At 46.8% G+C, this 26,125-nt stretch overlaps 1 protein-coding gene across 10 annotated transcripts in view; it reads right to left on the minus strand.

Annotated features, from left to right (window-relative positions):
* CC2D2A (coiled-coil and C2 domain containing 2A) overlaps positions 1-24,894 on the minus strand; it is a 152,808-nt gene extending 127,914 nt beyond the window's left edge. For 4 of the 10 annotated variants that reach the window (XM_043572933.1, XM_043572928.1, XM_043572929.1 and 1 more), the window contains exons 1-4: positions 24,684-24,893; positions 19,538-19,596; positions 17,360-17,443; positions 15,397-15,520 (exon numbers count right to left, since the gene is read on the minus strand). In XM_043572933.1, coding sequence (XP_043428868.1) covers positions 15,397-15,520; positions 17,360-17,443; positions 19,538-19,576 — 247 coding nt within the window. In that variant the 5' untranslated portion in view covers positions 19,577-19,596; positions 24,684-24,893. Of the gene's footprint in view, positions 1-15,396; positions 15,521-16,882; positions 16,997-17,359; positions 17,444-19,537; positions 19,597-24,683 lie in introns of those variants that run through there. The other 6 variants (XM_043572936.1, XM_043572932.1, XM_043572934.1 and 3 more) reach the window with 4 other exon arrangements.
* Positions 24,895-26,125: the final 1,231 nt, after the last annotated feature.

Below are 26,125 nucleotides of genomic sequence, written 5' to 3' on the forward strand. Positions count from 1 at the left end.
ATGGTGGTGGGATAAGGCAAGGGGCTTCAGACAGGGCTGAGATTCTGAAACGTGGCTTCATAGATATGGTTTGCCATGAAAATTCTGCCTACGGATGAGACTTCCACATTGTCTTGGGCAGAGCAGAAAAAATGTAAACCTCATTCAGGGGGGTCAGGGACTGTGTGAGAGGTGCCAGAGCAACTGAGTGGCCTCAGAACAAGCTTTGTGAACTTCCAAGAGGGAAAATAACATGTAAAGCTTCTGAACTTGGCGTATTTTTGCAGGCATTAATCTCTGTCAGGATACTAGTATTCTACAAAACCCAATTTTGGACATGCTAGACTAGAGAATCTCCTCCAGTTTTCAAGCATTCAGCTGACAAATATGCATTGGGCACCTATTATGTGTACGGGACATGAAGGATAGAATGGTGAAGAGAACAAACAAATCCTCGTCTTCATGGAGTGAATTTTCTGGCAGGGAAGGGAGACCACAAACAGGCCGTATATCTAGTACATCTGATGGTAATAGGTGGTATGAAAACAAGTAAAACTGATCAGGGCGAAAGAGGGCTAGAAGGGAGGGGTGTAGTGCAGTTTTAAGTGGAGTGGCCGAGCAAGGGCTTCTTAACTGACCGAACCACCCAGGTGCCCCTAACGGGCTTCACGGTGACATTGGAGCAGGTAAAGGAAATGAGGGATCAAGCCACGTGGATGACTGGGGGATGGGCATTTTAGTTATAAGTCATATCTGGTACAAACACTCTGAGACAGGGCCATGCCTGATGTAGGACCAGAGCCGAAAGGGGAAACGTAAGGGTGGGAGATGGAATCCCAGGGTATCAGGTCGTAGAGATAAGGTGGAAACAAACTCTGTAGGTCATCCTACAAAATTTGGCTTAAACTCTGAGTCAGGTAAGAACCACTGGGGGGCTGGAGCAGAGGAGTGGCATGACCTTATTTTCCCAAGACGATTCCGGCTGCTGGGGTGAGAACAGAAGCCAGGGCATCAGCTGAGATGCCGTGCGATACTCCAGTTGGGAGTTGGAGGTGGCTTGGATCCGCATTGGAGTGGTGGATATGGTGGGAAATAGGCGTACTTTAGGTGTTTTTGGTCTCTTCTGAAGGTAGAGGAAACAGGACTTATGGGGACACATCGATGGGGGCAGATGAAGACAGGGGTTAAGGGTGACCCAAGCCATGGAAGAATGAAATGTGTGTTTAGTGAGATGGGGAAGACCATAGGACAAAGGGTTTGGAGGAGGAGATTAGGAGCTCAGCTTCAGTGGAGTAAAATCTGAGTTGTCTCAGGAGAGATCACAGACCTCGCTAAAGGTAAGAGCTAAAAGCATAAAACTTCTAGAAGAAAATATAGGAGAAAAATGTCATGAACTTGGGTTAGGCAAAAAACTTTTAGATATAATCCCCAATGCACAATCCATGAGAGAAAAAAAGTGATACACTTGACTTCGAAAGACATGATGAAGAAAATGAAAAGAGAGGCGCTTGGGTGGCTCTGTCGGTTGAGTGTCTGACTCTTGATTTCGGCTCAGGTCGTGATCCCAGGGTCGTGGGATCGAGCCCTGCATCTGGCTCCATGCTGAGCGTGGGGCCTGCTTAAGATTCTCTCTCTCCCTCCCTTTGCCCTTCTCCTCTGCTCGGCATGCTCTCTCTGTCTCTCTCTCTCAAAAAAAGAAGAAAATAAAAATAAAAAGATAAGATAGTTACTTGGAGAAAATATCTGTGGATTATGTATTGATAAAGTACTTGTATCCCAGAATATACAGAGAACTCTTACAACTTCACAGTGAGACAAAGAATCTGGTTAATAATGAGCAAAAATTTAAATAAACATTTTACTAAGATGATACAAAAATGGCTACTAATGAAAAAATACTATCATTAATCACTGGGGAAATACAAGTTAAAAGCACACTGCAATGCCTTTATACACCTTATGAAGACTATAATTAAAGACTGGTGATACCATGTGTTGGCAACTCTCATAAACTGTCGGTGGGAGAGTAAACTGGCAAAACCATTTTGTAAAACCGATTGATAGTTTCTTAAAAGTTAAATATAAATGTATCATATGACCCAGAAATTCTACTACTTATCAAAAGGAATGAAAACATACATCCATGCAAAGACATGTTGCAAATGTTCTTAGCAGCATTATTCGTAAGAGCCCCAAACTGGAAATAATCCAAATGTCCACCAACAGGTGGTTGAGTAAGTAAAATGTGGTATATTTGTGATGGAATAGAACTCAGCATGAAAAAGGGATGAAACATGGATAGATGCTACAACATTTATGAATCTCAAAAAACATTGTGCTAAGTGAGAGACGCCAGACACAAAACACTGCAAACTGTATGATTCTGTTTACAGGAAATGTCTGGAAAAGCCATATTTATAGGGAGATAAAACAAACCAGTGTTTGCCTAGGGCTGGGGTGGGAGTCAGGATTAACTGTAAATAGGCACAAAGGAACTTCCTGGGGTGATGACACATTCTAAAACTGGACTGTGGTGATGGTTGTCCAAATCTATACATTTCCTGAAAATCATTGAATGGTATCCTGACAGCGGGTGAATGTGACGATATGCACATTCAACTTCAATAAAGCTATTAAAAATGTGAGTTGTCTCATTGGACAGGTGCACGTGGACATTGGGTAGAAGTGTGCCCATGTAGTCTGAAAGAGCCCTAGGCTGGGGATATACATTTGGGAGTGGTCAGTTACACACGTGATATGTATATGTTAGAATTTCAAGTTTTTTTTTTTAATTTTTAATGTTTATTTATTTTTTTGAGACAGAGAGAGACAGAGCATGAACGGGGGAGGGTCAGAGAGAGGGAGACACAGAATCCGAAACAGGCTCCAAGCTCCGAGCTGTCAGCACAGAGCCCGACGCGGGGCTTGAACCCACGGACCGTGAGATCATGACCTGAGCCGAAGTCGGCTGCTCAACCGACTGAGCCACCCAGGCGCCCCTCAAGTCTTGAGATGAACAAGAGGATGAGTGTTGATGCAGGAAAAAGGGCCAGGCACTGAGCCTGGGTGCTCCAACATTTAGAGGTTGGGGGTGGAAGAACCAGCAAGGAGACGAGAGGTAGAGCCGGGGAGGGAGAAGTAAAATCAGAAGAGCAGGTTGCTGGCAGCAAAGAGCACAAGGAGCAGGCAGCAGTGAACTCCACCGAATGCCGCTGAAGGTCAGGAAGATGAAGACTGGGAACTGACCAGTGAATTGGGCAAATGGGCAATTCACTGGCCACCTCAACAAGAGCAATGCCCGTGGCGAGTGGGGATGTGAGTCAGATTGGAGTAGGTTCAAGACTGGAGACAAAAATAGGGGTAGATGACTTTGGAGCAGTGTCGCTCTCAAGGAGTCTTTTGGAAAACGCCTTTCCTGACAGCTAATAACGATGATTCTGTGTGGTTTTTTTTTTTTGTATCTGTTGTACTCTTCCTTGAGATGGTCAGTGAGGTGTGGCCACGGGAGACCGAGGAGAGGCTCAGGAAACAAATTCATCACCCCCCCCCCCCCCGAGTTCTAGAATCAGGAGGCATGGCATGCCATGCAGGGCCACATGGAATGACAGCAGGGTGGTCAGGAGGCGAAGACAGGAGCAATGTGAGACCTTAGGCTACGGTCTTTACTGGAATTTCTGAGGGAAAAAGGCAAGGTGGCGTTAGCAGTTTAGAGCTGGCTAGATTGAATTATTCTGGGGGGGCTCTCAGCTACTATCTCTAGTTAGTTGCCTGGTGCCTGGCCCTAGGATGATGCAGGCAGAGGAATATTGCTTCCTGGGGTTGTACCCACCGGAAAATGGTGAGCTCTGGGTTGGTTAGTGAACATATCAAAAGCACACTCCACTCTGAGCCCTTTGCCACCTCTAAGAATTGGCTATAGTCTCCTCAACCCAGAAAGTTTTTTTTTTAAAGACCTCAAACATTTCCTGGATATTAATCCAGGAAAAAATTATGGAAACAATGTATTATTTATTCATTCTTGTATTAATATGTTAATTTAGTCCCCTCCGTACCGGGTGAGGTAGCAAACGCCAGCGTTGGTGAACTTTTTGGCCGGAACATTCCCCAGCATGCCTGCTCTGACTAGAATGTTCTTTTGCTTCTCCAGCTGCTAGACTCCAAGGTAGCTGCCAAGACCCAGATCTTTTGGGCGGGTCTCCTCTGTGCCCCATACTGTACTTTGTAACATTTCTTTCCTGGGTCAGTCTCTCCAAGGCTGGATGGCTTTTAAAAAGTATGCCTAAAATGAATGATCTATTTCCTTAAGTTTGCCTCAGATTTCGCCAGATTCCCTACTTTCTTTTCAACCAGTACTGAGAAGTTGGCTCCGAAATGATGCTTTAATCAGAGAAACTAACACGAATGAATGGGAAACAGATGTCAGTAATGAAGAAATTTATGTTCGTAAGACACTACTTAACATTTGATAGTTAGTCCCTTAAGAGATGGTATGAGTTGGAATCTTGGGGGAAATGTGTGTCCTTTTTTTCTAGATGTTTATTTGATTTGGAACTAGTGCCTGCTCAGTGAAATGCTTTCTTTATTTGGAATGTCATGACTATATGTATGTTTGAATAGCAGATTAGGAGCCAAAGCTTTCACTGCATGATTTATACTGCTGTTAATCAGGGGCACCTCTGAGCATGTGCTTGGTGCCCTGGAGAGGCCATATAATCTGTGGGCTGGTATCTGAGTATCCGAATACAGTCTGATTTTCGCAACACCTGGAGGCCTGTAGGAGTGCTATAGTGTAGATAGGGTTGCAGTTCAAGGTGAGGAGCTGGGCTGCTACCACCAAGGGGGAGGCCAGACCCAAGAGAGGTTTGGGAAGTAAATGCCCAAAGGAGTCAAAGATCTGGATCCAGGAGAGCAGACCTGGTTACGGAGGATGTGGTGGGCATGGTAGGGGTGGTAAGTCAGCACGTGTGAGCCCCGAGCATGGCCTTGAGCAAAAAGCAGAGAGGCCAGGTTGAGACATCTGTTGACTCAGTAAGCATTGTTGAGTGCCATCTGGATATGGGCCTTGTGCTAAGCAGAGCTGAAAGTCAGTCCCTACCTTCAGGAATTTCTAGTCCAGTGGAGAGGGGAAGTAATAAAAAGACGACTTCAGGGGCGCCCGGATGGCTCGGTCGGGTGAGCATCTGACTCCTGATTTCAGTTCAGGTCATGATTCTATGGTTTGTGAGATCGAGCTCCACGTCGGGCTCTGTGCTGACAGGGCAGAGCCTGCTTGGGATTCTCTCTCTCTGCCCCTTCCCAGTGCTCTCTCCCTCTTCCTCAAAATAGATAAATAAATGTTGAAAAACAAACAAACAAAAGAAAGATGACCTCAGACACTCACATGGGGGGCAGGAGCCATGAAGTACAGAGAAGCTCTACTCAGCCCTCACTGGGGTGTGGGGGAAACTTTCTAAAGGAGGTGGTGTGTATATACTGAGTTTTGAAAGGTAAGCAGCCAGGGTAAGAGAAACAAATAAACAAAAACCCCGAATAGAGAAGGGGTTAGTTTAGGTAGGGAGAGTAATGTAGGTGATTCATCCGAATGACACTCTTTGGCGGGGGGGAAAGAGGCACAGCCAGTGTGGCAGTCTTGTGAAGGCTCTATGCTGGCTCTATGCCCCGTATGAAGAGTCCCCTGGGGGCCTGGGGGCCACGGCTGGCAGTGCTAATTGCAGGATTGCTACTGCACCTTCCGTGGGCAGCTGGAAACCCTTAGCCTTAAAGACCAGTCAGGCTTGGGATTTGGGGTGTCAAGTGATGCTGTAGTGTGGCCATGAAGAGCACACAAGTCTATGGACTGGACTTGAAGTCCTGGCTCCTCTTACCCTCTAGCTGGTGCTTCTCTCCGAACTCAGTTTCCTCGCCGATAAAACAATGTCTGATGGTAGTGCTGTTCTGAGAAATAATGTCGCCGTGCCTGCCCTGTCCTCGCACTCAAGAAAGGTAATTATTTTTGTTAGTTATTTGGCAACGAGTTCTTCTTTCAGCTGGAGGAGACAACTACGTGTGCACCAGACCCTCCGTAGGCGCGTTCTGTATATCATTTGATTTCACTGTCGTAACTGCTGCATAATGTCAAGACTTTGATTCTCCCCATTTTATACATGAGGTTCCTTTGGTTTGGGAAGATGAGGTTATCGCTCAAGGTCCCGTGGTTGAAAGTCATAACGAGTAGTAGTGAGTCTGATTTCAGCTCCTGTAGGTTTCAAGGAAGGTGTGCTGAATGGAAACATTTATCTCTCTTAATATCTTGGCGATATAATGGGATGTGGGCAAGGAAGAAGAATGAGGAATCTTGGTAGAAATCTTATCAGAAAGCTTGCTAAGTGGCTCAGAACATGAGCTTAAGCTCTCAGAGTTCAAGACTGTCAAATTTATCATCTGTCTGCCTGCCTATCTATCTATCTACCTACCTACTTACCTACCTACCCTCCTATCACCTACCTATCTATCTTGGTGTGGGGATGCCTCAGGTAAACCACTAAGTGCTAAGGGAAGAAAGTAAAATGGAATCATGTGAGCTTAAAAAGTCCCATAGCGCTAACATAAACTGCCCTGTTGGGGCTAGGGAACCCACTGAATCTGAGGTTTCACCTAGGGAAATGTAAACGGTATTTATAAATGGGCCATGAGAGATAGCTTTGATGATCCATTTACACAGAGTATTAGCGCAGCCCAGTTTGGGGGTGTTGCCAGGATGTTTCGACATATAAAAATCAATCAATGGGATACACCTTGGTAACAGAACCACGGACAAAAAACACATGATCCTCTCAACTGATGCAGAAAAAGCATTTGACAAAATTCAACATCATTTTATGATAAAAACATTCAACAGAATAGAGATAGAAGGGAACTACCTCAACATAGTAAAGGGCATATATGAAAGCCCACAACTAACATCATGCTCAGTGGTGAACAACTGAAAACTTTTCCTCTAAGATCAGGAGCGAGACAAGGATGCCTCCTTTCACCGCTCTGATTCAATGTAGTACTGGAAGCCCCAGCCAGAGCAGTGAGGCAAGTGCCACAGACTGAACGTTTGTGTCCTCCCCAAATTCTGATATTATAACTTAACCCCCAGTGTGATGGTATTTGGAATTGGGGACTTTGGGAGGTAATTAGGTCATGAGGGTTCCACTCTCATGAATGGGATTAGTGCCCTTACAAAAGAGATCCCAGAGAGCTCCCTTGTGCCTTCTACCATTCCTCAGAGCAAGAGGACGGCCATCTGTGAATCAGGAAGTGGGCCCTCCTTACCATGTACTAAATCTGCCAGGTCATTGATCTTGAACTTCTCAGCCTCCAGAACTGTGGGAAATAAATTTCTGTTCTTTATGAGCCACCCAGTCTGTGGCATCTGTTACAGCAGCCCAGACACATTAATAGTGCAAGAAAAAAGCTACAAAGGCATCCTAAATTGGAAAGGAAAATAGAAAACTATCTGTGTTTGCAGATGACGTGGTCTTACACTCAGAAAACTCTACAGATTATACACAAAAGAACTGTTCAGCCAAGTTGCAGGATATAACATCGACATGAAAAACTCAGCTGTGTTTCCATCCACTAACAACAAAAAAATTTAAAAAGGAAATTAAGAGAACAATTCCATTTAGAATACCATGACAAAGAATAAAATATTTAGGAAGAAGCTTCACCAAGGAGGCAAAAGACTTGTGCACTGAGAGCTGCCAAACATTGCTGAAAGAAATTAAAGACACAAATAAGTGGAAAGACATCTCACGTTCATGTATTGGAAAACTTAACACTGTTAAACTGTCAGTACCACCCAAGGTGATCTAGAGATTTAATGCAATCGCTATCAAAATCTGACTGGCATTTTTCACAGAAAGAGAGAAATTCATCCTTAATGCGTATGGAATATTAAAGGACCCTGAAATACCCAAAATGATTTTGAAAAAGAGTTGGCATTCTCACACTTCCTGATTTCAAAACATATCGCAAAGCTACAATGATCAAAACAGCATGGTGTTGCATAAACAAGACATACAGACCAATGGAATAGATAGAGAACCCAGAAATAAACCTTTTGCGCATATGGTCTTCAACAGGGGTGTGAAGTCACTTAATAGGGAAAGAACAGTCTCTTCAACAAATGGTGTTGGGAAACTGGCAATTCATACGCAAAAGAATGAACTTGGACCCTTACCTTACATCATATAAAAATGCAATCCAATGGATTAAAGACCTACATGTAAGACCCAAAATTATAAAACTCCTAGAAGAAAACATAGAAGAAATAATTCATGACATTGAATTTGGCGTTGATTTGTTAGATATGTCACTAAAAGCACAACCAATAAAGACAAAAGCAGAGAAACAGGATTACCTCACACTGAAAAACTCTTGTGTGTCAAAGGACACAATCAATGGGAGAAAATATTGGCAAACCATGTATCCAATAAAGGGTTTATTATACAGAATACGTGAAGAACACCCATAACTCAACAGCACCCAAAACAAAGAACTTGATTTGAAAGTGGAAAAGGATAGACATTTCTCCAAGCATGATATACACATGGTCAACAAGCACATGAAAAGATGCTCAACATCACTAATCATCAGAATAATGCAAATCACAACCACAGTGAGGTGTCAGCTCCCATCCATGAAGATGGCCAGTGTAGAAACAATGCAAGTGGCAGATAATGAATGTTGACAAGCATGTGGAGAAACTGGAAACTTGGTGCAGTGTGGGTGGGAATATAAAATGATGCACCCGCTACACGAAACGTATGCCGGTTCCTCAAAAATGAAGCATAGACCTACCATCTGAAGTGGCATTTTCACTTCGTGCTTCGTGCTTCTTTCAAAAGAATTGAAAGCAGAATCTTGAAGATATATTTGCACATTCGTGTTGACAGCAACATTATTCACAATAGCCAAGAAGAGGTAGAAGCAATCCAAATGTCCATGAAGGATGAATGTATCAGCAAAATGCAACATATACATGCACTGAAATATTATTCAGCCTTAAAAAGGAACACATTCCTGTCACATGCTATAATATGGATGGACCTTAAAGACATAAACGCTAAGTGAAATAAGCCAGTCACAAATACTGTATGATTTTACTGATCTGAGGTACCTAAAATCGTCAAATTCATTGTAATAGAAAGAAGAATGGAGGGTGCCAAGGGACGAAGGCAGGGGAAGTGGGGAGTTCCTGTTTAATAGGTAAAGAGCTTTGGGGGCCCTGGGTGCCTCAGTTGGTTAAGCATCAAACTCTTGACTTCAGCTCAGCCAATCATTTCATGGTTCATGAGTTCAAGCCCTGAAGCGCAGAGCCTGCTTGGGATTCTCTCTGTCCTCCCTCTGCACCCCTACTCAAAATAAAAAAATAAACTTTAAAAAATTAGGCGCAGAGGTTCAGTTTTGCAAGATGAAATAGTTCCAGGGATCTGTTGCACAGCTATGTGAATACAGTTAGCTCTACTGAAGTGTGCATTTAAAAATGATTAAGATGGTGGGGTGCCTGGGTGGTTCAGTCCGCTGAACGTCAAACTTCGTCTCAGGTCATGATCTCGCGGTTCATGGGTTCGAGCCCTGCGTGGAGCTCTGTGCTGACAGCTCAGAGCCTGGAGCCTGCTTCAGATTCTGTGTCTCCCTCTCTTTCTGCCCCTCCCCTGCTCCCGCTCTGTCTTTCTCTCAAAAAAAAAAAAAAATGAATAAACATTAAAAAAATGATTAGGATGGAAAATTTTGTGTTATGTGTATTTTTGCCACAATTAAACACACACACACACACACACACACACACACACACACACACAGATATCTCAAAGGCAAAAAAACCAAAACAAAACAAGAAAAAGGATCCCTAAATGTGGCAAAATCTTGTTAATTCTTGAATATGGTGCTGGGCATATGAGGTTCACTGGATTATTATTATTATTATTTTTAAGTAAGCTGTACATCCAACGTGGGGCTCAAACTCAACCCTGAGATCTGGAGTCACATGCTCCTCTGAACCAGCCAGGCCCCCTATTTCACTGAATGTTATTTAATTCTGTGCACATTTGAATTTTCCTAATGAAAAATACAGGCCCCCAAGGGTATTATGTTTAGGATCTTAAAGATGTGGCGCTTGCCTTGGTGATATTTGACTTACCTTTGGTTACCTTACTTTGGTTACTTACTTTGGTTACTTACCTTACTATTTGGTTATCAAAAGCTATTTTGATAACCAGACGCATAAAGCCCGAGTAGACGGGTTAAAGAGTTGTGAGCAGAGGGAATACATTTGTACTTCCCGTTTTGCTGGGAAAAAATCATAAAAGGGGTCGAGGAAGAAATGTGCCTGGGTGATAAACACTCCTGTCTCCAAAGAGCAGTCGGCCTACCCGGTCTCACTGTGGAGCCGAGAGCACCCCGTCCCCGTGCCTCCAGCCTCGCCCAGCAAGGACGACGGGGTGGCGGGGAAGGTGCTCTCGTACCATCAGGCCTCTGTAGTTTTACTCTCATGTCCTTAATCAGCTAGTTCGCCCACAAGCCGACAACACCTGAGAGGGTAGGACCCTGTCTGAGGTGCTCGTTCTTACGCTGCTGGGCACAGTTGTTCCATAAATGTCACCGGGCCCCAACCCTGCCCCAGGGATCGCTCTGGGCACTGGGGTTGGGTTCAGTCATGAATGAAGAAGACGAAGTCCTGCTCTCAGGGGCAGTTCGCAAACAGTTGCTTGGAACATGCTGGGGGCGGGTGCGTGCTCTAGGGGAAAACAGAACCCTGGGAAGGACACAATAGGTGACGAGGTGAGAAAGTGCTATTTTTTTTCAATTTTTAATGTTTTATTTATTTTTTGAGGCGGGGAGGGATAGAGAGAGAGGGAGACACAGAATCTGAAGCAGGTTCCAGGCTTTGAGCTGTCAGCACAAAGCCCAACGCAAGGCTTGAACCCATAAACCATGAGATCATGACCTGAGCTGAAGTCGGATGCTTAACTGACTGAGCCACCCAGGTGCCCCAGAAAGTGCTCTTTTTAAAAAAATTTTTTTTAAAGTTTTATCTATCTATCTATGTATCTATCTATCTATCTATCATCTACCTATTTAGAGAAAGACAGAGACAGCTTGAGCAGGAGAGTGGCAGGGAGAGAGGGAGAGAGGGAGAGAGAATCCCAAGCAGGCTCCACGATGCCAGCTCAGAGCCAGACGTGGGGCTCAAACCCATGAACTGTGAGATCATGACCTGAGCCGATACCAACAGTCGGATACTCAACCGTCTGAGCCCCCGGGGCCTCAGGAAAGTGGTCTTTTAGACAAATGGTCAGCAAAGGCCTCTCCTGCCCCCAAGCCTCCCCTGACCTCCAGACCCCTACATCCACCTCCGCCTGGACATCCGGCAAACTCTGTCTTTTCCACATTTTACCCCAAACCCATTCTTTCTGCCATCTTCCTCTCTCTGTAAATGGCAACTGCATTTTCCCACTTGCTCAAGTTAAAAAGCTGACATCGTCCTTCCTGCTTTCAAAACTCCTGTTCAGTCCAGCCATAAACCCCATTGTCTCTACCCTCCAGATGCCCCAAGTCCCACTTTCTTTCCACCTCTTCCACTACTTGGTCCCAGTACCCAACCCCCACTGCCCACTTGGATGTTGTCTTTGCTCTTCACCTGGTTCTCTGTTCTGTTCTTGCACCTTCCAGAGTCAATTCCTTAGTATAGCAGCCTGCACCCTTAAGTCTGAGCACACCCTCCCCTGGCCTTCATTTCACTCAGACTGAAAGTGTAGGGGCCCCGAGGCACCTCCCTTCTCCTCTCATTTCCCATTTGTCCTCCCTGCTCACTGTCAGCCACTGTGGCCTCCTTGCTGGTCCTAAAACATACCGAACACACTCTTGCATTAAGAGCACTTTTCTCAGGGGTCTCCCATTTGCTCCAGGCTCAAAGATGGTCTTGCTGGAGAGGCCTTCCCATGATGATAAAATAGCAACCCTCCCTCTCATCCCTGAGGCGTCCCATCCAGCTTATTCTTTATCTTTGTAGCACCCCCGCCCCTGGCCATACTCTATATCCATCATGTCTATTTCATTTTCTCCTTTTCCCTTTCACCCCCAACTGGAATATAAACTCTGGGGAGGTATTAAGGCATTCTCTTCTTGTTCCCGTTTTGCACATAAAGACACTGAAGTTTAGGGAGATGGAGGAAATTGCCCAAGAGGGTAGGAAAGGGACAGGTAGAGAGACTGGTACCCACACTTGTCTGACCCCAAAGACCATGGGCTTTTTGTTTGTTTAAAGTTTATTTGGTTATTTTGAGAAAGAGAACAAGCAGAGGAGGAGCAGAGAGAGAGGGAGAGAGACAGAATCCTAAGGAGGCTCCACGTTGTCAGTGGGGTTCGAACTCATGAACTATAAGATCCTGACCTGAGCTGAAACCAAGAGACAGATGCTTAACCGACTGAGCCACCTGGGCGCCCCCAAGACCACGGTCTTTATGGCTACAGCTCTCCTGCCTTTCTGCCACAAGCTTATTGAAGACATGGTTGGGGAGCTTTCCTCGGGTGGGCACCAGAGCCTGGGAGTGCTCAGGTGGTCATGAGGCTTTCAGGGATCAGTAAGCAGTCATCCAGGTTGGGAGATGGGAGAAAAGGAGAAACAACTGGAAGGGGCCAGAGTGCATAGGGTCTTGGAACCCAGAACAAAGAAAGAGTGTGGATTTTATGCGATGCTTATCACAGATTTCTGAGTGGGAAAGTGATATACAGAAGGTTTTTTTTTTTTTTAAATGTGTATTTATTTTGAGGGAGAGAGAGTGTGTGAGCAGAGGAAGGGCAGAGAGAGAAGGAGAGAGAGAGAATCCTAAGCAGGCTCTGCACTGTCAGCACAGAGCCTGACACGGGGCTTGAACCCACGAACCCTAGCACTGTGAGATCATGACCTGAGCCAGAATCAGGAGTTGGACACTTAACCAACTGAGCCTCCCAGGCAGCCCCTAGGGCCATACTTCTAACAAATGGCAAAGGTGTGCAACTTCCCAGGCACGGCTGCCTGCACCTTGCTCAGGGCACACCGTTTTCTGCCCGCGTTTGTGGGTTTCCAAGCCATCTGTCCAGAATCCTCTTCCAGCAGTGCTACCTCAAGGCTCCCACACACCCTTCAGCCTGAGCTCCTCCACTGCTCTGTCTCAGCCTAGACCCCTTGCCGTGTTTCTCAGAGCTCTTCGTCTTCCCCTGTCCCCCATCTGTCTTTCGCCCTACTGTGCATCAGCATCATGGATGAAATCCATTCGGCTCTCTTGACCACATGGCTAGCTTTCTGCTGGTCTTGACCTCTCACTTCTGACTGATGCCTGGCCCCACAGGCTTCTTATCCACCAGGTGCCCCCACCTCAGTCCTAGGGGTGTTTTCTTTGCCCCTTGGCCCACCAGTGCTGCGAAATTAACAACAGTTGTAGCTCTATCCAGGGACATCCAGCTACCCGCTAGTCATGACCTCGTTGAAGCAGGCGGATCCTAGCTTTCTATTGTTCTATTGTTCTCCTCTTCTCCAAATCAGAAATCATGGGTTTTGTTTATATTTCACTTTGGACCAATGCAAACTCCAAAAGTCTTTTCTCGCCTTGTAAAAAACCCCTTCATCACTGTGTGTTTATCTATGTAATATACTAGTGCCTACTATTTGACTATTTATAACAGTACATACTATTTAAAATACTTCTACACCCTTTTTTGATTTCATCCTCACATCACTCCCATGGTGATCATAAATAGTATTTTCCTCATTTTAGGAATAGGGAAAGAATTGACTTTTTGGTAAGAGTCTTATTATTGGCCAACCCCTCTGACACTTTTTCCCTTGATTTAAAAATAACTATTTAAGGGGGACTTGAGTGGCTCAGTCGGTTATGCTTCTGACTCTTGATTTTGGTCAGGTCATGACCTCACAGTTCAGGGGACTGAGCCCATGTCAGGCTCTGCCATGACAGCCCCAAGCCTGCTTGGGATTCTCTCTCTCCCTGTCTCTCTGCCCCTCTCCCACTTGACCGTGTGTGCTCTCTTTCTCTCTCTCTCTCTCTCCCCAAATAAATACATAATCTTAAAAAAATAACTATTTAAATATTCAATAGTTGTGCTATGGACTGAATTGTGTCTCCACACAATTTATATGTTGAAACCCTAACGCCCACTGTGACTATTTGGGGAGAGGGCCTCTGAGGAGGTAATAAAAGTTAGACGAAGTCACACAGTGGGACCCTGATCTGATAGGATTGATGTCCTTACAAGCAGGGACACCCGAGTGAGCACACAGGGAGATGGCAGCCACCTATAAGGCAGGCAGAGAGGTCTCACTGGAAACCCACTGCTCTGTCACCTTGATCTTCAACTTCCAGCTTCCAGAATTATGAGAACATGGATGTCTCTTGTTTGAACCGCCCGGTCTATGGTATTTTGTTATGGCAGCCAGAGCTAAGACAAGTTGTAATCTTTCATAAAGAATACTTTTGAGCAGTCGGATAAAGAAGTAACTATATGGGGTAAAGTTTGGTTCTGTTTTACTAATTTGTAACAGTCCTATGATATCATCGCTCTTCGATGGGAACCACATTTTTCTTAAGGTTGGACTTGGGATGAGCTTGCTTCCAAAGCCTTCTGGTTTCCAGTAGTTACTTTATGCCCCAGCCCTGCTGTAGGGAAATGGGGTGACAATTGTGTAATGATTGCTTAACAACTGAAAAGTGTAACACACCTTTTTCTCTTGTCTAATCCACTTTTCATGAAAAGCAACAAGTAAAGGGTGATCCTTTTTCCTACAATGAGCGGATAACTAATGACTGTCCATGATAGTGGAGGTTCTTGGAAGGGGGAATTCGAGCCACACTTTTTGGATTTGGATGGCTTCCTAACCATTTCACCCTACCTTGAATTTCTACGAATTTGATCACCTGTACTATTTTTAAAAAATGTTTCTTTATTGATTTTGAGAGAGAGAGAAAGAAAGAGAGAAAATGCAGGGGACAGGTAGAGAGAGGGAGAGAGGGAATCCCAAGCAGCTTCCCCGCTATCAGCACAGAGCCCGACACGGGGCTGGATCTCATGAACCACAAGCGAGATCATGACCTGAGCCGAAATCAAGAGTCGGCGCTTAACCGACTGAGCCACCGAGGTGCCCTCACCTGTGCCGTTTTTATTTCAAGTTAACACTTCCAAACATATATGCTTAGAGAAGTACGTCCTGAAACTATGTGTCCTGTCTCCTAGACAGATGCTAACCTAGGAGAGTACCCACAGAGTTGGGGTGCAGTGGGGGAGGGGTGGTAGCCATGTATGAAAAACATTACCCATTAAAAATCCCATATTGCTCTGTGCTGATTACAATAGGCAATAAACACTGGCTGAACTGAACTGGGGGACACTTACTCCGGGGGCCTCGACGGGTGGTCATGCTCAGGGGGCGAGTGTCAGAATCTTCCTGCAGGGGCTCCGGCTGGTTGCCTAGGTGGGGATTTTCAGACACCATTTCCTCGGGGCCAGCGGCGGGCAGCTGTGGGCAGAGGGGCAGAGGTTGTTACCCCCAGGGCTTGGGTTGACACAGATCTTATCTGGGGATGAGGTGGGTCACTCAGTGAGGGGACAAGCCTTAGTACTATTCATATCTAGATAACCGTGGTGCTGTCACCTGTCAGAAAAGGGGTGCCAACCTTGAGTTCGTCTAAGAGGGTTCTCGTTAAATTACTGAGGCATCCCCAAATAAAATAAATACTTCCACTATTTCTATGAATAGTGTGCAGACCTTTGCAGAAATTGGGTGGAAAGGGGGAGCAGGAAAGCCACGGCCAAAACTATGTGATCCCAACTCCAAATCTTTTGGAAACAGCTGCCAAAGCGTCCCCGGGGAATTCAGGGCAAAGGACAGCCTGTGGCTCCTTCCCCAGGCTGTCAGAGGACAGGCCAGTGAGCAGAGATGACAGTGGAGGCCAAGGCTGAGCGATGGCCTTTGGGGCCAGACAAAGGTTTGCCTCTGAACTCAGATGAACTGAGGGACTCGGGGCAAGTTATTTAACTTCCTCTCTTCCTTCCTTCTTCATCTGTAGAACAAGGGAGTTGAAGACAGCGGCTGCACCGAGATGCTACTTTGTATCGGCCACGGTGCAAAGCACGGGCATTGTGATTCAAATAAATGGCCTGGGGTGGACCCCAGGCACCGACTGGAAAAAAAAAAAATCTCCCAAATTCCATTCTGAGGTGCCGCTGGGGTTAAGCGACAGTACTCTGGATTTCTTCCAACACCCCCCAAACCTCTCCTGCTCCAAGGTCTGCAGTCTGGGCTCCTGCACGGGTTACATCCAGGAGCCGGTGCCTAGGAGGGCAGTGCCAGGTACCATGCTCCCCCCTCCCCGTCCCTGCCTCTCTCTCCTGTGCCTGTGGCCCAGTAGCTAAGGACGTGCACCCGTCCCGGCGGTACTCTGGGTCGCCTGCCCTGGCTGCAGATCCTCTGGGGGACCCTGCAGGAAGGGGTCAAAGCTCCCCAGAGTGGCCAGAGAGGCTGGCCACGTGGCTGGCCGCCCCCCTCCTCCCCCGGCTGCTCCATCCGAGCTGCGCAAGCAGAGGCCGCCCCTCGGCCCAGCTGGCCCCACCGGAGTGCGGTGGGGCACAGAGAGGGGGCTTGTCCCCCGACTGCGGCTACCTCGGTGCCTTCCCCGCGTCCACACCTCCTCACGTCCCAGCCACCCTCTCCAGGCAGCCCCATCACGTGGGTGCTGGCTCAAAATGGCGCTCCCTTCCTTCCCTCCCCTGCTGGCATCTCGATGCTTCCAAGCAAGTTGCCCCTCCAAAGAGATCTTCCCTGCCTCCCCTCCTCAGAGGACAGGGGCTCCTGGCCGTTGTGGGGGGGGTGGTTATTTACCTTGAGAAGGCTGGCCTTGCAGGGGGATGCTCTCAGCCGAGGAGGGTCACTTCTGAGGAGAGCTGGAGGGGGGTTGGGGGGGGCGGGCGCTCTGGTTTAGACCGAAGCTGAGCTCGGGCTTGGAATTGGAGAAAGGGGGAGCGCCCCATGATTAGTAATCCTGCACTGCCATCTATCGCCGGCCTCAGTTCATGGCCTTTGAGGACAACAGTAAAAAGCCTCCGTCCCTCTTTTCTGGGGCTTCTCTCAGGAGATGGGAGAAACCTCAGAGGGAAAATGCCCGGGGTACTGACCACAGCGTCCCTGTGAGGGTCACCCTTAAGGCCCCACACAGGTCCCACACCCTGCACCTTCCCCCTGCACCCTTGTCTTTTCCAGGGTGCCCCAGGGAGGATGTGTGGTCCCCTGAGGGTGCCCACACCTTGTTAATTGGCAGCCCGATGCACAGACAGACACAGGGTCCCCAGCACCACATACCGGTTTCTTCCTTTTCTGTCTTGCCATCTTTGAGGTCTTCTTCTGGCTTCCCACACCCGCATCCTCATCATTTTCATCGAACTCCTTTGTAAAAATGTAAATGGAAGAGCGGTCGCTGAGTCTGTGTGTCAGTTGGGGAATGGCGGTAAGAGAGGAAGAGGGTGCATTTTACGTATTCAAATTAAAATCACCATCCTGCCCCCACCCCTAAAGTTGAGTATGGGCGAAGGGACAGTTGACATGGTCTAAGCAGCTACCAGCCTTTACTCTTCTCAAAGCAGACATGGTCTTGAAAAGTTGTATCCAAATGGAAACATCATAGATGAGATGATCTTGGAGCCTCCATCGTTCACCCCTACAACATCTGCCGTGCTTCTGGCCCTGGGCACACACAGATTCTTGCTGCCCTCAAAACTCACAATCTGATGAAGGCCAAAAACAAGGGACCCTGCCAGGACAGCTGGTCTGGCCAGAGAGAGGACCCCAGCACAGGATGACATGGGAATCCAACCAGGGGTTTCAAGGGCCGGGTTCCTCTGCCCCCAGCCTCAGTCTCAGGTACAGAATAATAAGGATATATGTTAAATCGTCACGAAGTCTCAATTCAAAGACAACGTTCGTGGGTTTTCTTGAAAACAGAAATTCTTTCACAGTGCAAACTTTTTCTTTTTCTTTTTCCTCATGACGCTGTCTAAAGTTTTAGTGAGAAGATGTTAGAGCTGAATGCTCTCAAGTGTTCAAGCTGCAAACTTCTCTGGTCCTAGACCTCTGCAAAATGGGGCACCACCTCTGGGCGTAGAAGAATTGCAAGGTAAATCTGGAACCTCTCCCTGTTACACCGAGTTCATTAGAAAGGTGTTCAAAGTGAAATTGGGATTTTATTTTTTTAATACTGAAATAAACTTGGAACACAAAGGATGGGTTTTAATGATAAGATTTAAGATTTCAAAGAAATGTCAAGCAGGTTGCTGAGTCAGCCTCCAACTGCACATCCTGCCCTTGGCCGTGGAGGTTAGAGAAGATGAGAACTTTGGTTGGTGGAGGGAACCCACGTCCTGACCGGCCAATGGGCATAGCTTGGGCTTGTCTTTTGTCCAAGGGACCTGAGATCTCTGATTCATCCTCTGGGTGAAAGCCCCGTTCTCACTGGGCCTCCTGATTCAGGGTCCCCAGGTAGGGAGTATTCTTAGCTTAGGGGTTCACCAACTTAGATTATAAAATGTTGCTAACATTGAGGTGTGCAAGTGTGGTCCTTAGTTCATGTCTAAGTTCTCACTGGCTAGAATGGATTTGTGAGGAAATCTAGGCCTTTTTAATTGCTTTATTTTGTTTTGTTTTGTTTTAGTTTATTTTGCTTTCCAATAATGTTTTGATTCTCTATCAGTGGAAAACTGTCCAGTAGGACCTCAAATTAGATAGAATGGAAACTCCCTGAGGGCACAGGGTTTTTGTTTTGCTGCGGTATCCCCAGGGACCAGCGACACAATAAATATTCGTTGCGTGAATAAGAGGATGTAGATTTATGTGGTTTGAAGGTACTTGATATCTTGCTTAAAGTTAACCTGTGTGGTTGTAGCTGGGTAATGTGGTTCCTTCAGGCTTTAGAAAACAGCGTGTCTTCTCCGTTTCGGCCTCTATGGTCTCAAGTCAGCGGGCCCTGCAGACAGGAGAGAAGCTGCGGTTGAGAGACTTTCTCCTCCGTTCTGAGGTCTGCGGTCTCCAAGTAGGAGATGGGCTCCCTTCTCTGTTGTAGATAGTGTTCAATGATGGTTTGTACACGATGAGTTAGAAATGGCAGGACTCCACGAGACAGGATTTTACTGGTGGTTATGATCTACAACTGGTTCCTTCAGCCTGAAGTTTTCTACAAATCAATGTGCTGCCGCAGAGCTGACTCAGTAGCAGGTGGTCACTCCGAACAGCTGTGTGTCACGAAATGGTGACCGGGCAGCTTCAGAGCATTCGTGTAGAGGTGAGCCCCTGGAATGTCTGCAGGGATGCGTTTCTTATGCCATCAGGCCCCGTCTCCACCGCGTGCCTGACATAGCGCCCTCTGCATTCAGTAGGCGTGCAATAAAGGCCTGTTGCTGGCCTAACTTCCTCTCTCACAAAGACGTGTGATGTAAGTGCAACGCACACACAGCCACACCTTCAGGGGACATCTAAGCAACCGCTTACCTCTGTGATTATTTTCACTTTTTCTTCCTTGGGATTCATTTTGGCTGCAGTGTCTGCTCCTGGACAGGGAATCAAAACAAAACAAAACAAAGAAGTCAGGCCTTTGAAAATCAGTGAAACATCTTTCTTACTACCGATGTCTATGAGGCTGACCTCCGTGTTAGAGCAGACGGTCCATTCCCAAGGAATATGTGCTTGCAGACCCAGATTGGTGGAAGGGAGCCCCAGAGGAAAAGGAAGGATGCCAGACCCTTCTGGCCCCGTGGGCCTGGCAATGAGCCCAGCAATGAACCTGGTGCCACTGGGCAGCAGGTGGGAGTGAGGAAATTCTGCCCTTGGAGTCAGAGGAGTCCAGTTCATAGCCTCTCCTCTCCCCTCAAACCTCCACCTTCCCACCCCCTCCTCACTCTCTCCCCTTGGCCTTGGTTCTCATTTCACTGAACAGAGAGATGATGGGGGTGGGGGGTGGGGGGGTGGGGGGATGGGGTGGCAGTGGGGGGGGGTCCATCCCCTGCCCCTCCCCCACCCGCGGAGTCAGGTTACATCTTCTGCCTCCACTTGTACCCTGCCTGCCTCTGCTCCCATCTAGGCTGGGACCTCAGCCTGTGCACTAGGCCCCAGCACATTCCTCCTCCACGACCTTGAGCTGACAATTTCCCTTTTCCCCTGGATAATCACTTCTTCCTGCTCTATTGGCTCATTTCCTTCCATGAACAAAGTGCTGTGTGTGATTGGTCCCTTCTTTAAAAGGGCTGTCTCTGGACTCCACTTCTCTTTCTAGCTAGTGTTCAATTTTTCAACCTTCTACAGGAAAGTTCCTCACACCTTCTCTTCCTGGATAGGTTTGCTGGGCCCAGCAGCCCCTGAACCTGCTCCCGTCAGGGTCCCAGTGACTCTGCGTCACCACATCGAATGATCATTCCTCAGTGCTCATCTTATTTGACTCTCAGTGGGTCAGTAATGAAAGTGACCCATCACCTGATTTTTCCTGAAATGGTTTCTTCACTTGGCTTCTGGGATATGTTCTTTCTTGGTTTATCATCTCTCCCCCCTCTCAGACTCCTAAGCTGGTCTGTCTCCATCTTCTTAATCACCACACGGTGGGGTCTGCGTTGCCCCTACCCATCCCATTGGTGGTCTTACCCCGTCGCTTGGCTTTAAATGCCATCGGTCTACTGGTACCCCCCACACTTGCACTCAGGGCCTGCACACCTCCCCAGAGCTCCAGACTCAACTATCCAGGTGCTTGATGGATACCTTCACTTGGCTTAAGATGCCCCAGATGAAGCTCCTTGTCATCGCCCCCTGATCTGCTTGTCCTGCAACCTTCCTTGTTGCAAAAAACAGAACTCATTTGTCTGAGGCCAGAAACCTCAGACATACGCCATATTGTGTCATTGCTGACTCCGCTCTGCCTTTCACATGACACACGACGTGCAATCCATGGAAATCCTGCCGGCTTTGCCTTCAAATTATATGGAGAATCCAACCTCCTCTATCCACCTCCACTGCTGTCACCCGGTCAGGCACCATTGTCTCTCGCATGGCTTCTTGCAAGACCCTCCTAACTTCTCTGCTTCTCACCTTGCTCACCCACAGGTTGTTCTTTACACTGAAGAGAGTGAATTGTTTAAAATTCAAGCGCAGTCATGTCATTTCTGCACTCAAAATCCAATGACTTCTTTTTCCCAACAGAGTAAAATCCGAAACCCTTTCCATTGCTTACAAGGCGCTCCATGATCTGCACTTAAATCCTCTGGTCTCAGGGCCTTCGCACTTGCTGTTCCCTCTGCTGGGACCTCTCTTGCCCAAGATAACTGCAAGGCTCTCTGTTTCTTTTAATTCCTTGAAGGCCCTACAGAGACCCTTCAGAGAAGTCTTCCCAGAACACTCATAATACAATGGTGATCTGCTTCCCTCACCTTCCTGGAATTCTCTAACTATCTCATGATGATTTCTTTTTTCCGTAGTACTTGTCACCAGCCAACATATATACTTATTTGCTATTGTCTGCCTGTCCCTGTTAGAATATAAGCTATAAGAGGGCAGGGACATTTGCTCATTGTTTACCTCCAGAGCCTAGGAGACATTAAAAAAATGGGTTTCAAATGAATGACTAAATCAGTACTTATTGGCTGTGTCTTCCATGTCCCCATTCTGGAGCCCTTTAAATCTTCATTGTCCTCTCTGGGCTGCTGAGAAGATCAAAGGAGAGAGGGCGTGGGGAGAAACACCAGGGCTGACAAGTTGTAAGCCCTTCCTAATATCCTGGAATCTGAATCTCAGCTAGGCCTTGTCATTTAAGCAGCTCATCTGAGGTGTTCAAGGTTGCAGTGACCCTGATGGGGAATTAGCATATTAAAGGGAAACAAAGCATCTGGAAATCTGTTGTCTCCTCTCCAGACCTCCTCACAGGCTACCAGAAATGGAGGAAGGAAACTGATGTCAGCAGTTCAGAAAATAAAAGGACGAGGAGGTGATCTAGAAGGAATGAGGGGAAGAGAATAAGACTGAAATGCCCAAGGACACGAAAACTCTCTAGTAAACAACCCCGGTAATTATGAGCTGGAAAAAAAAAAAAAAAAAGAACTGATGTATTTTAGGAAAGAAAGATTCTTCCTCAATAAGTAAAAAAAAAAAAGTCATATATGAAGTAAATAGAAGAATGAAAAATGTAACAGAGTTGATTTTTTTCTCCTCATTCTTTCCTGATCATTACCTTTGAATGAGTTTCTAAGGAAATCAAATGACATCAAAATTTATTTTTTCATGAGCACGGATCCTAAGAGAAGATAAATCAATACTGTTCGACTTTAATATGTAGCTTGTCATCACCAAATGCATTGAGCACTTGTTAATATATTCCTATTGGCAACATCCAAATAAGAGCCATGATTTACCGCAGACTTATTTTGTGCTATGTCTAGATGCAAGGTACCACCAGACCTTACAACAACACTTCTAGTTCAGTTCCTCGTGCCTCAATTCACCTCTGAGGGACCAAGGTTTCCTCTGAGGTTAACCTCCGGCAGGATACACGATTTGTCCAAGGTTATAGTTATTAAATGTCACATTCAGAATTTGACCCCAAGACTTGGTGATTCCACAGTCTTCCCCATGCCCCTCTACCTCTCTGTCTCGCCATTTATCCCTGTTTTGTGATCATATCAGGAACCAATCTATGCTAGTTCAGTCTTCGGGAAATATGTACAATTGAAAGCTGTGGAGTATTGCCCCAGTGAGACAGGGCTGTGGCTACTTTAGGTCAATGATTTATATAACTTCGTGCAGAAAACCAAAGACAGTTTTCTAGGAAAGTACTGCTGAGACCTTTGTCCAAACAAATGGACTGTCTCTGAGGGTGCTGAGTGCATCAGAGCCCTATCCAGAGGACCCGGTGACAAGTTCTACAGGATGTAGGCAAAAGGATGAAGGTGTGTTATAAGAGATGCACTGCATCTGACCTTGGGCTGCTTAAAAAAAATTAACACAATGTGAGTGTCCTATTCCAAAACAGTGCGAACACGGGTGTATAGAAATAGTGAGACCTTTGTGAAAAATGAAATGAACCTGGGTCCCAATTCCAGCTCTACTTGTCAGCTGTGTGATCTTGGGCAAATGCCTTCGCCTCTGAGATACATTTCTTCGCCTGTAAATTTGCAAAATTCCTACCTCCAAGATTATTGTATAAGGGCTAAATGATAGACTGTATGGTAAAATGCCTAGCATGGACCAGGCTCTCGATATCGGTATGGTTTTTAAGAAAAGGTGATGTTAGAGAAGGAAAGTAGAAAAAGGGGACAGAAGGGGAATCACCAGAAAGACCTGAGGTGACATTGAAGTCCCCCATTACCATTTGTGGTTCCCACCTTCACCCTCCTGGCTCCAAAACCCAAGGTCCCCACTTTCCCTTCCCCCAGCTGGGCCCAGGGGAGTTTCCTTTCTCTTTCCATTTGTGGTGCTTCTGAAGCCCTCCCCTGCCCTCACACCCATGGGTATTTCCTCCCTGCATATGGTGCTTAGCTTTTTCTGCCCTACCCTATTAGGGTTGGAGCCCGGACCCCTGGCAGGTGCCACACACACTGCTTCTAAATTCATTATCTGAGTCTACAAAGCATTCCAGCCACAGCTTCCCTTTGTCTGAGGTTGGTGACAGATAGCTTTATGGAATCATTCAATCGGCTCGATGTAACACATGTCACCCTGGCAGAGTGCATATAAATGCCACACTTGCGCTGCGCTCTGTGGTATATGCCCAGTGCGTTCACGTGATGAACTAAGTGATCCCAGGCCCTTTCTGGGAGTCATCTGTTGTGTTTCAAGCACGTTCGACACTTTTATAAATATCTTACGGTACTTAGCTCCTTGTACTGCTAGCCTCCGTTTATAGGGCTGTCTTCTGCACAGACTCTGTGCTTCTGAGCTGGTCTAATGCATTTCTGCTTGCTCTGAACTTCAGCCCGTTGCTTGGCACCTTGTTCATGCTCGATAAACGTGTGAGTGAATGACTCTACACGAGCTCTAAGAGACAGATTTCATTCTGGAGCCGAATTTATTTGCAGAAGAGGTTATATGAAAATCCAATAACAGGCGTGCACTTCCCACAAGACCTTATTAGCTTTCCATAGCGCCTCTTTGCAACGGAGGCAAACTGTAAGTGTAAATACCAGCCCGCAGATTTTCTTGTGGTCTCTTGGAGCAGTGATCCTCATCCCTTTGTCTGTAATGACTCTTCCTCCGCCTAATGCCAAGAAAAATGAAGCCTGAAATGAGTGGCACTTTGCCCCTTGGACCAACGTGAACTGAGACACTCAGAGACGCAACCCGCAGCAAATGTTTCTGGGAGACAGGAAAGCGACAGGATGGCAGGAAAGTCCCAGGACGGAAGCCGAGCAACCCTGTGGGAGGGATTCCACCCAGCGGCCCTGAGAGCCAGACATCAGACAGCCGCTCAAATCAAAGCAGCCCAACTGACGCTCTATGAATTCAATTCCAGAAAGTAAAATGTAAATCTTAGTAGTGAGAACCCCTACACTCACAATTCATGAAATCGGCTAAGGGGGGACTGAGGGGTTGAGCTCCAAGCCAGGGTCACGAGGGCAGGACGCCCTTGCTGCAGCCCTGCTCCCCGGGAAGAACTGGTTACCTTAAGCAACTTTACAAAGCGCTTTGCAGATTCCGCTTCCTGGGATGAAAGGAAAGTGGGGAGAGACGGAGTCTTGCTGTCGAATCTTCTGAAAGAGTCCAAAGGGAAGAAAGGCTGAGCGTTGGGGCGGACCCAGGGCTGCTCCCTGGGAGGCTGAAGCTCTGGGAGCAAAAACACCCGCTTAGCAACACGTTCCTAAGGGAGGTCACTCCGGCTTTTTTTTTTTTTTCTTTTAAAGTGACAGGTGACTTCCAGTAGCGGAGCACGGACATGCTGGGGGAACAGAGAAGCCCAGCACAGACAGGAACCAGCTGGGGGCAGCTGATCAGAAGTCAGGTGTGGGGGGGCTTTAGGAAGCACGCTCTCCCTTATGTCATCAGGGTCACTGGGCATTTCTGGCAAGAGACAGGCGATGCTCAGATGCGGGAGGTTTAGAATCACGAAAGGTCACCATGAGTGGGCGGTGCACCTGACTTATTTGCAGCCAAGGTTCTGGGCGGTGCTGCTGGGCAGCGGTGAGTGTTTTCCAGTTAAATGTGGAGGCTGGATGTCCAGGATTAATCTTTGCGTATTTTCAGAATCCCACTGAGATTGCTCAAAGAGGATATAAATGGTATTGGCTTAAAAGAAAGCAAAGGTCATGGGAGAAGTGGCAAAGCACATGGAAGAGAAATGGAATGGATAGACCAAGGAAAGCCACACTCCAACCTTTCTGGTGTGTGTGTGTGTGTATAAATATATCCATCTGTGTACCCTGTGTGTGTATGTGTGTGTGTGTGTGTGTGTGTGTGTCTTTGCATGTGTATCTGTGTGTGGGGGGAGGAGAAATGAGCCCATCCATTCTACAGAATTCCAGAGACGGTCAGGACTAGGTTCAGGAGGGTGGGGGTTGAATCCTGTCCCTCCAAAAGAAAGTATGTTGGAGCCCTAGCCTCCAGGGCCTCTGAATGTGACCTGATTTGGAGACAGGTCCTTACAGATGCAATCAATTTAAAAAGAGGTCATTAGGGTGGGCCCTAATCCAATATGACTGTGTCTTTATAAAAAGGGGATATTTGGGGACAGGGACAGACATGTACACAGGAAAGATGATGTGAAGACCCAGGAAGAGCAACATCTACAAGCTAAGGGAGGACTGCAGCCCCCAGAAGCTGGGAGAGAGGACCAGAACAGACTCTCCACTCTCCCTCACAGCCCTCAGAAGAAACAGATCCTGCCAATCAATACCTGATTTCCTTTATATTTTATATTATATTATTTTGGTTTTTTTTTACATTTACTTACTTATTTATTTTTGTTGATTTACTTCTTTGAGAGAGAGAGAGAGAGAGCAAACATGAGTGGGGGAAGGGCAGAGTGAGGGACAGAGAATTCCAAGCAGGCACCACACTGTCAGGGTGCTGAGGGTGACATGGGGCTCGATGTTATGAATCGTGAGATCA

Source organism: Prionailurus bengalensis, chromosome B1 (assembly GCF_016509475.1).
Source record: "Prionailurus bengalensis isolate Pbe53 chromosome B1, Fcat_Pben_1.1_paternal_pri, whole genome shotgun sequence".
NCBI classification, from domain to species: Eukaryota; Metazoa; Chordata; class Mammalia; order Carnivora; family Felidae; genus Prionailurus; species Prionailurus bengalensis.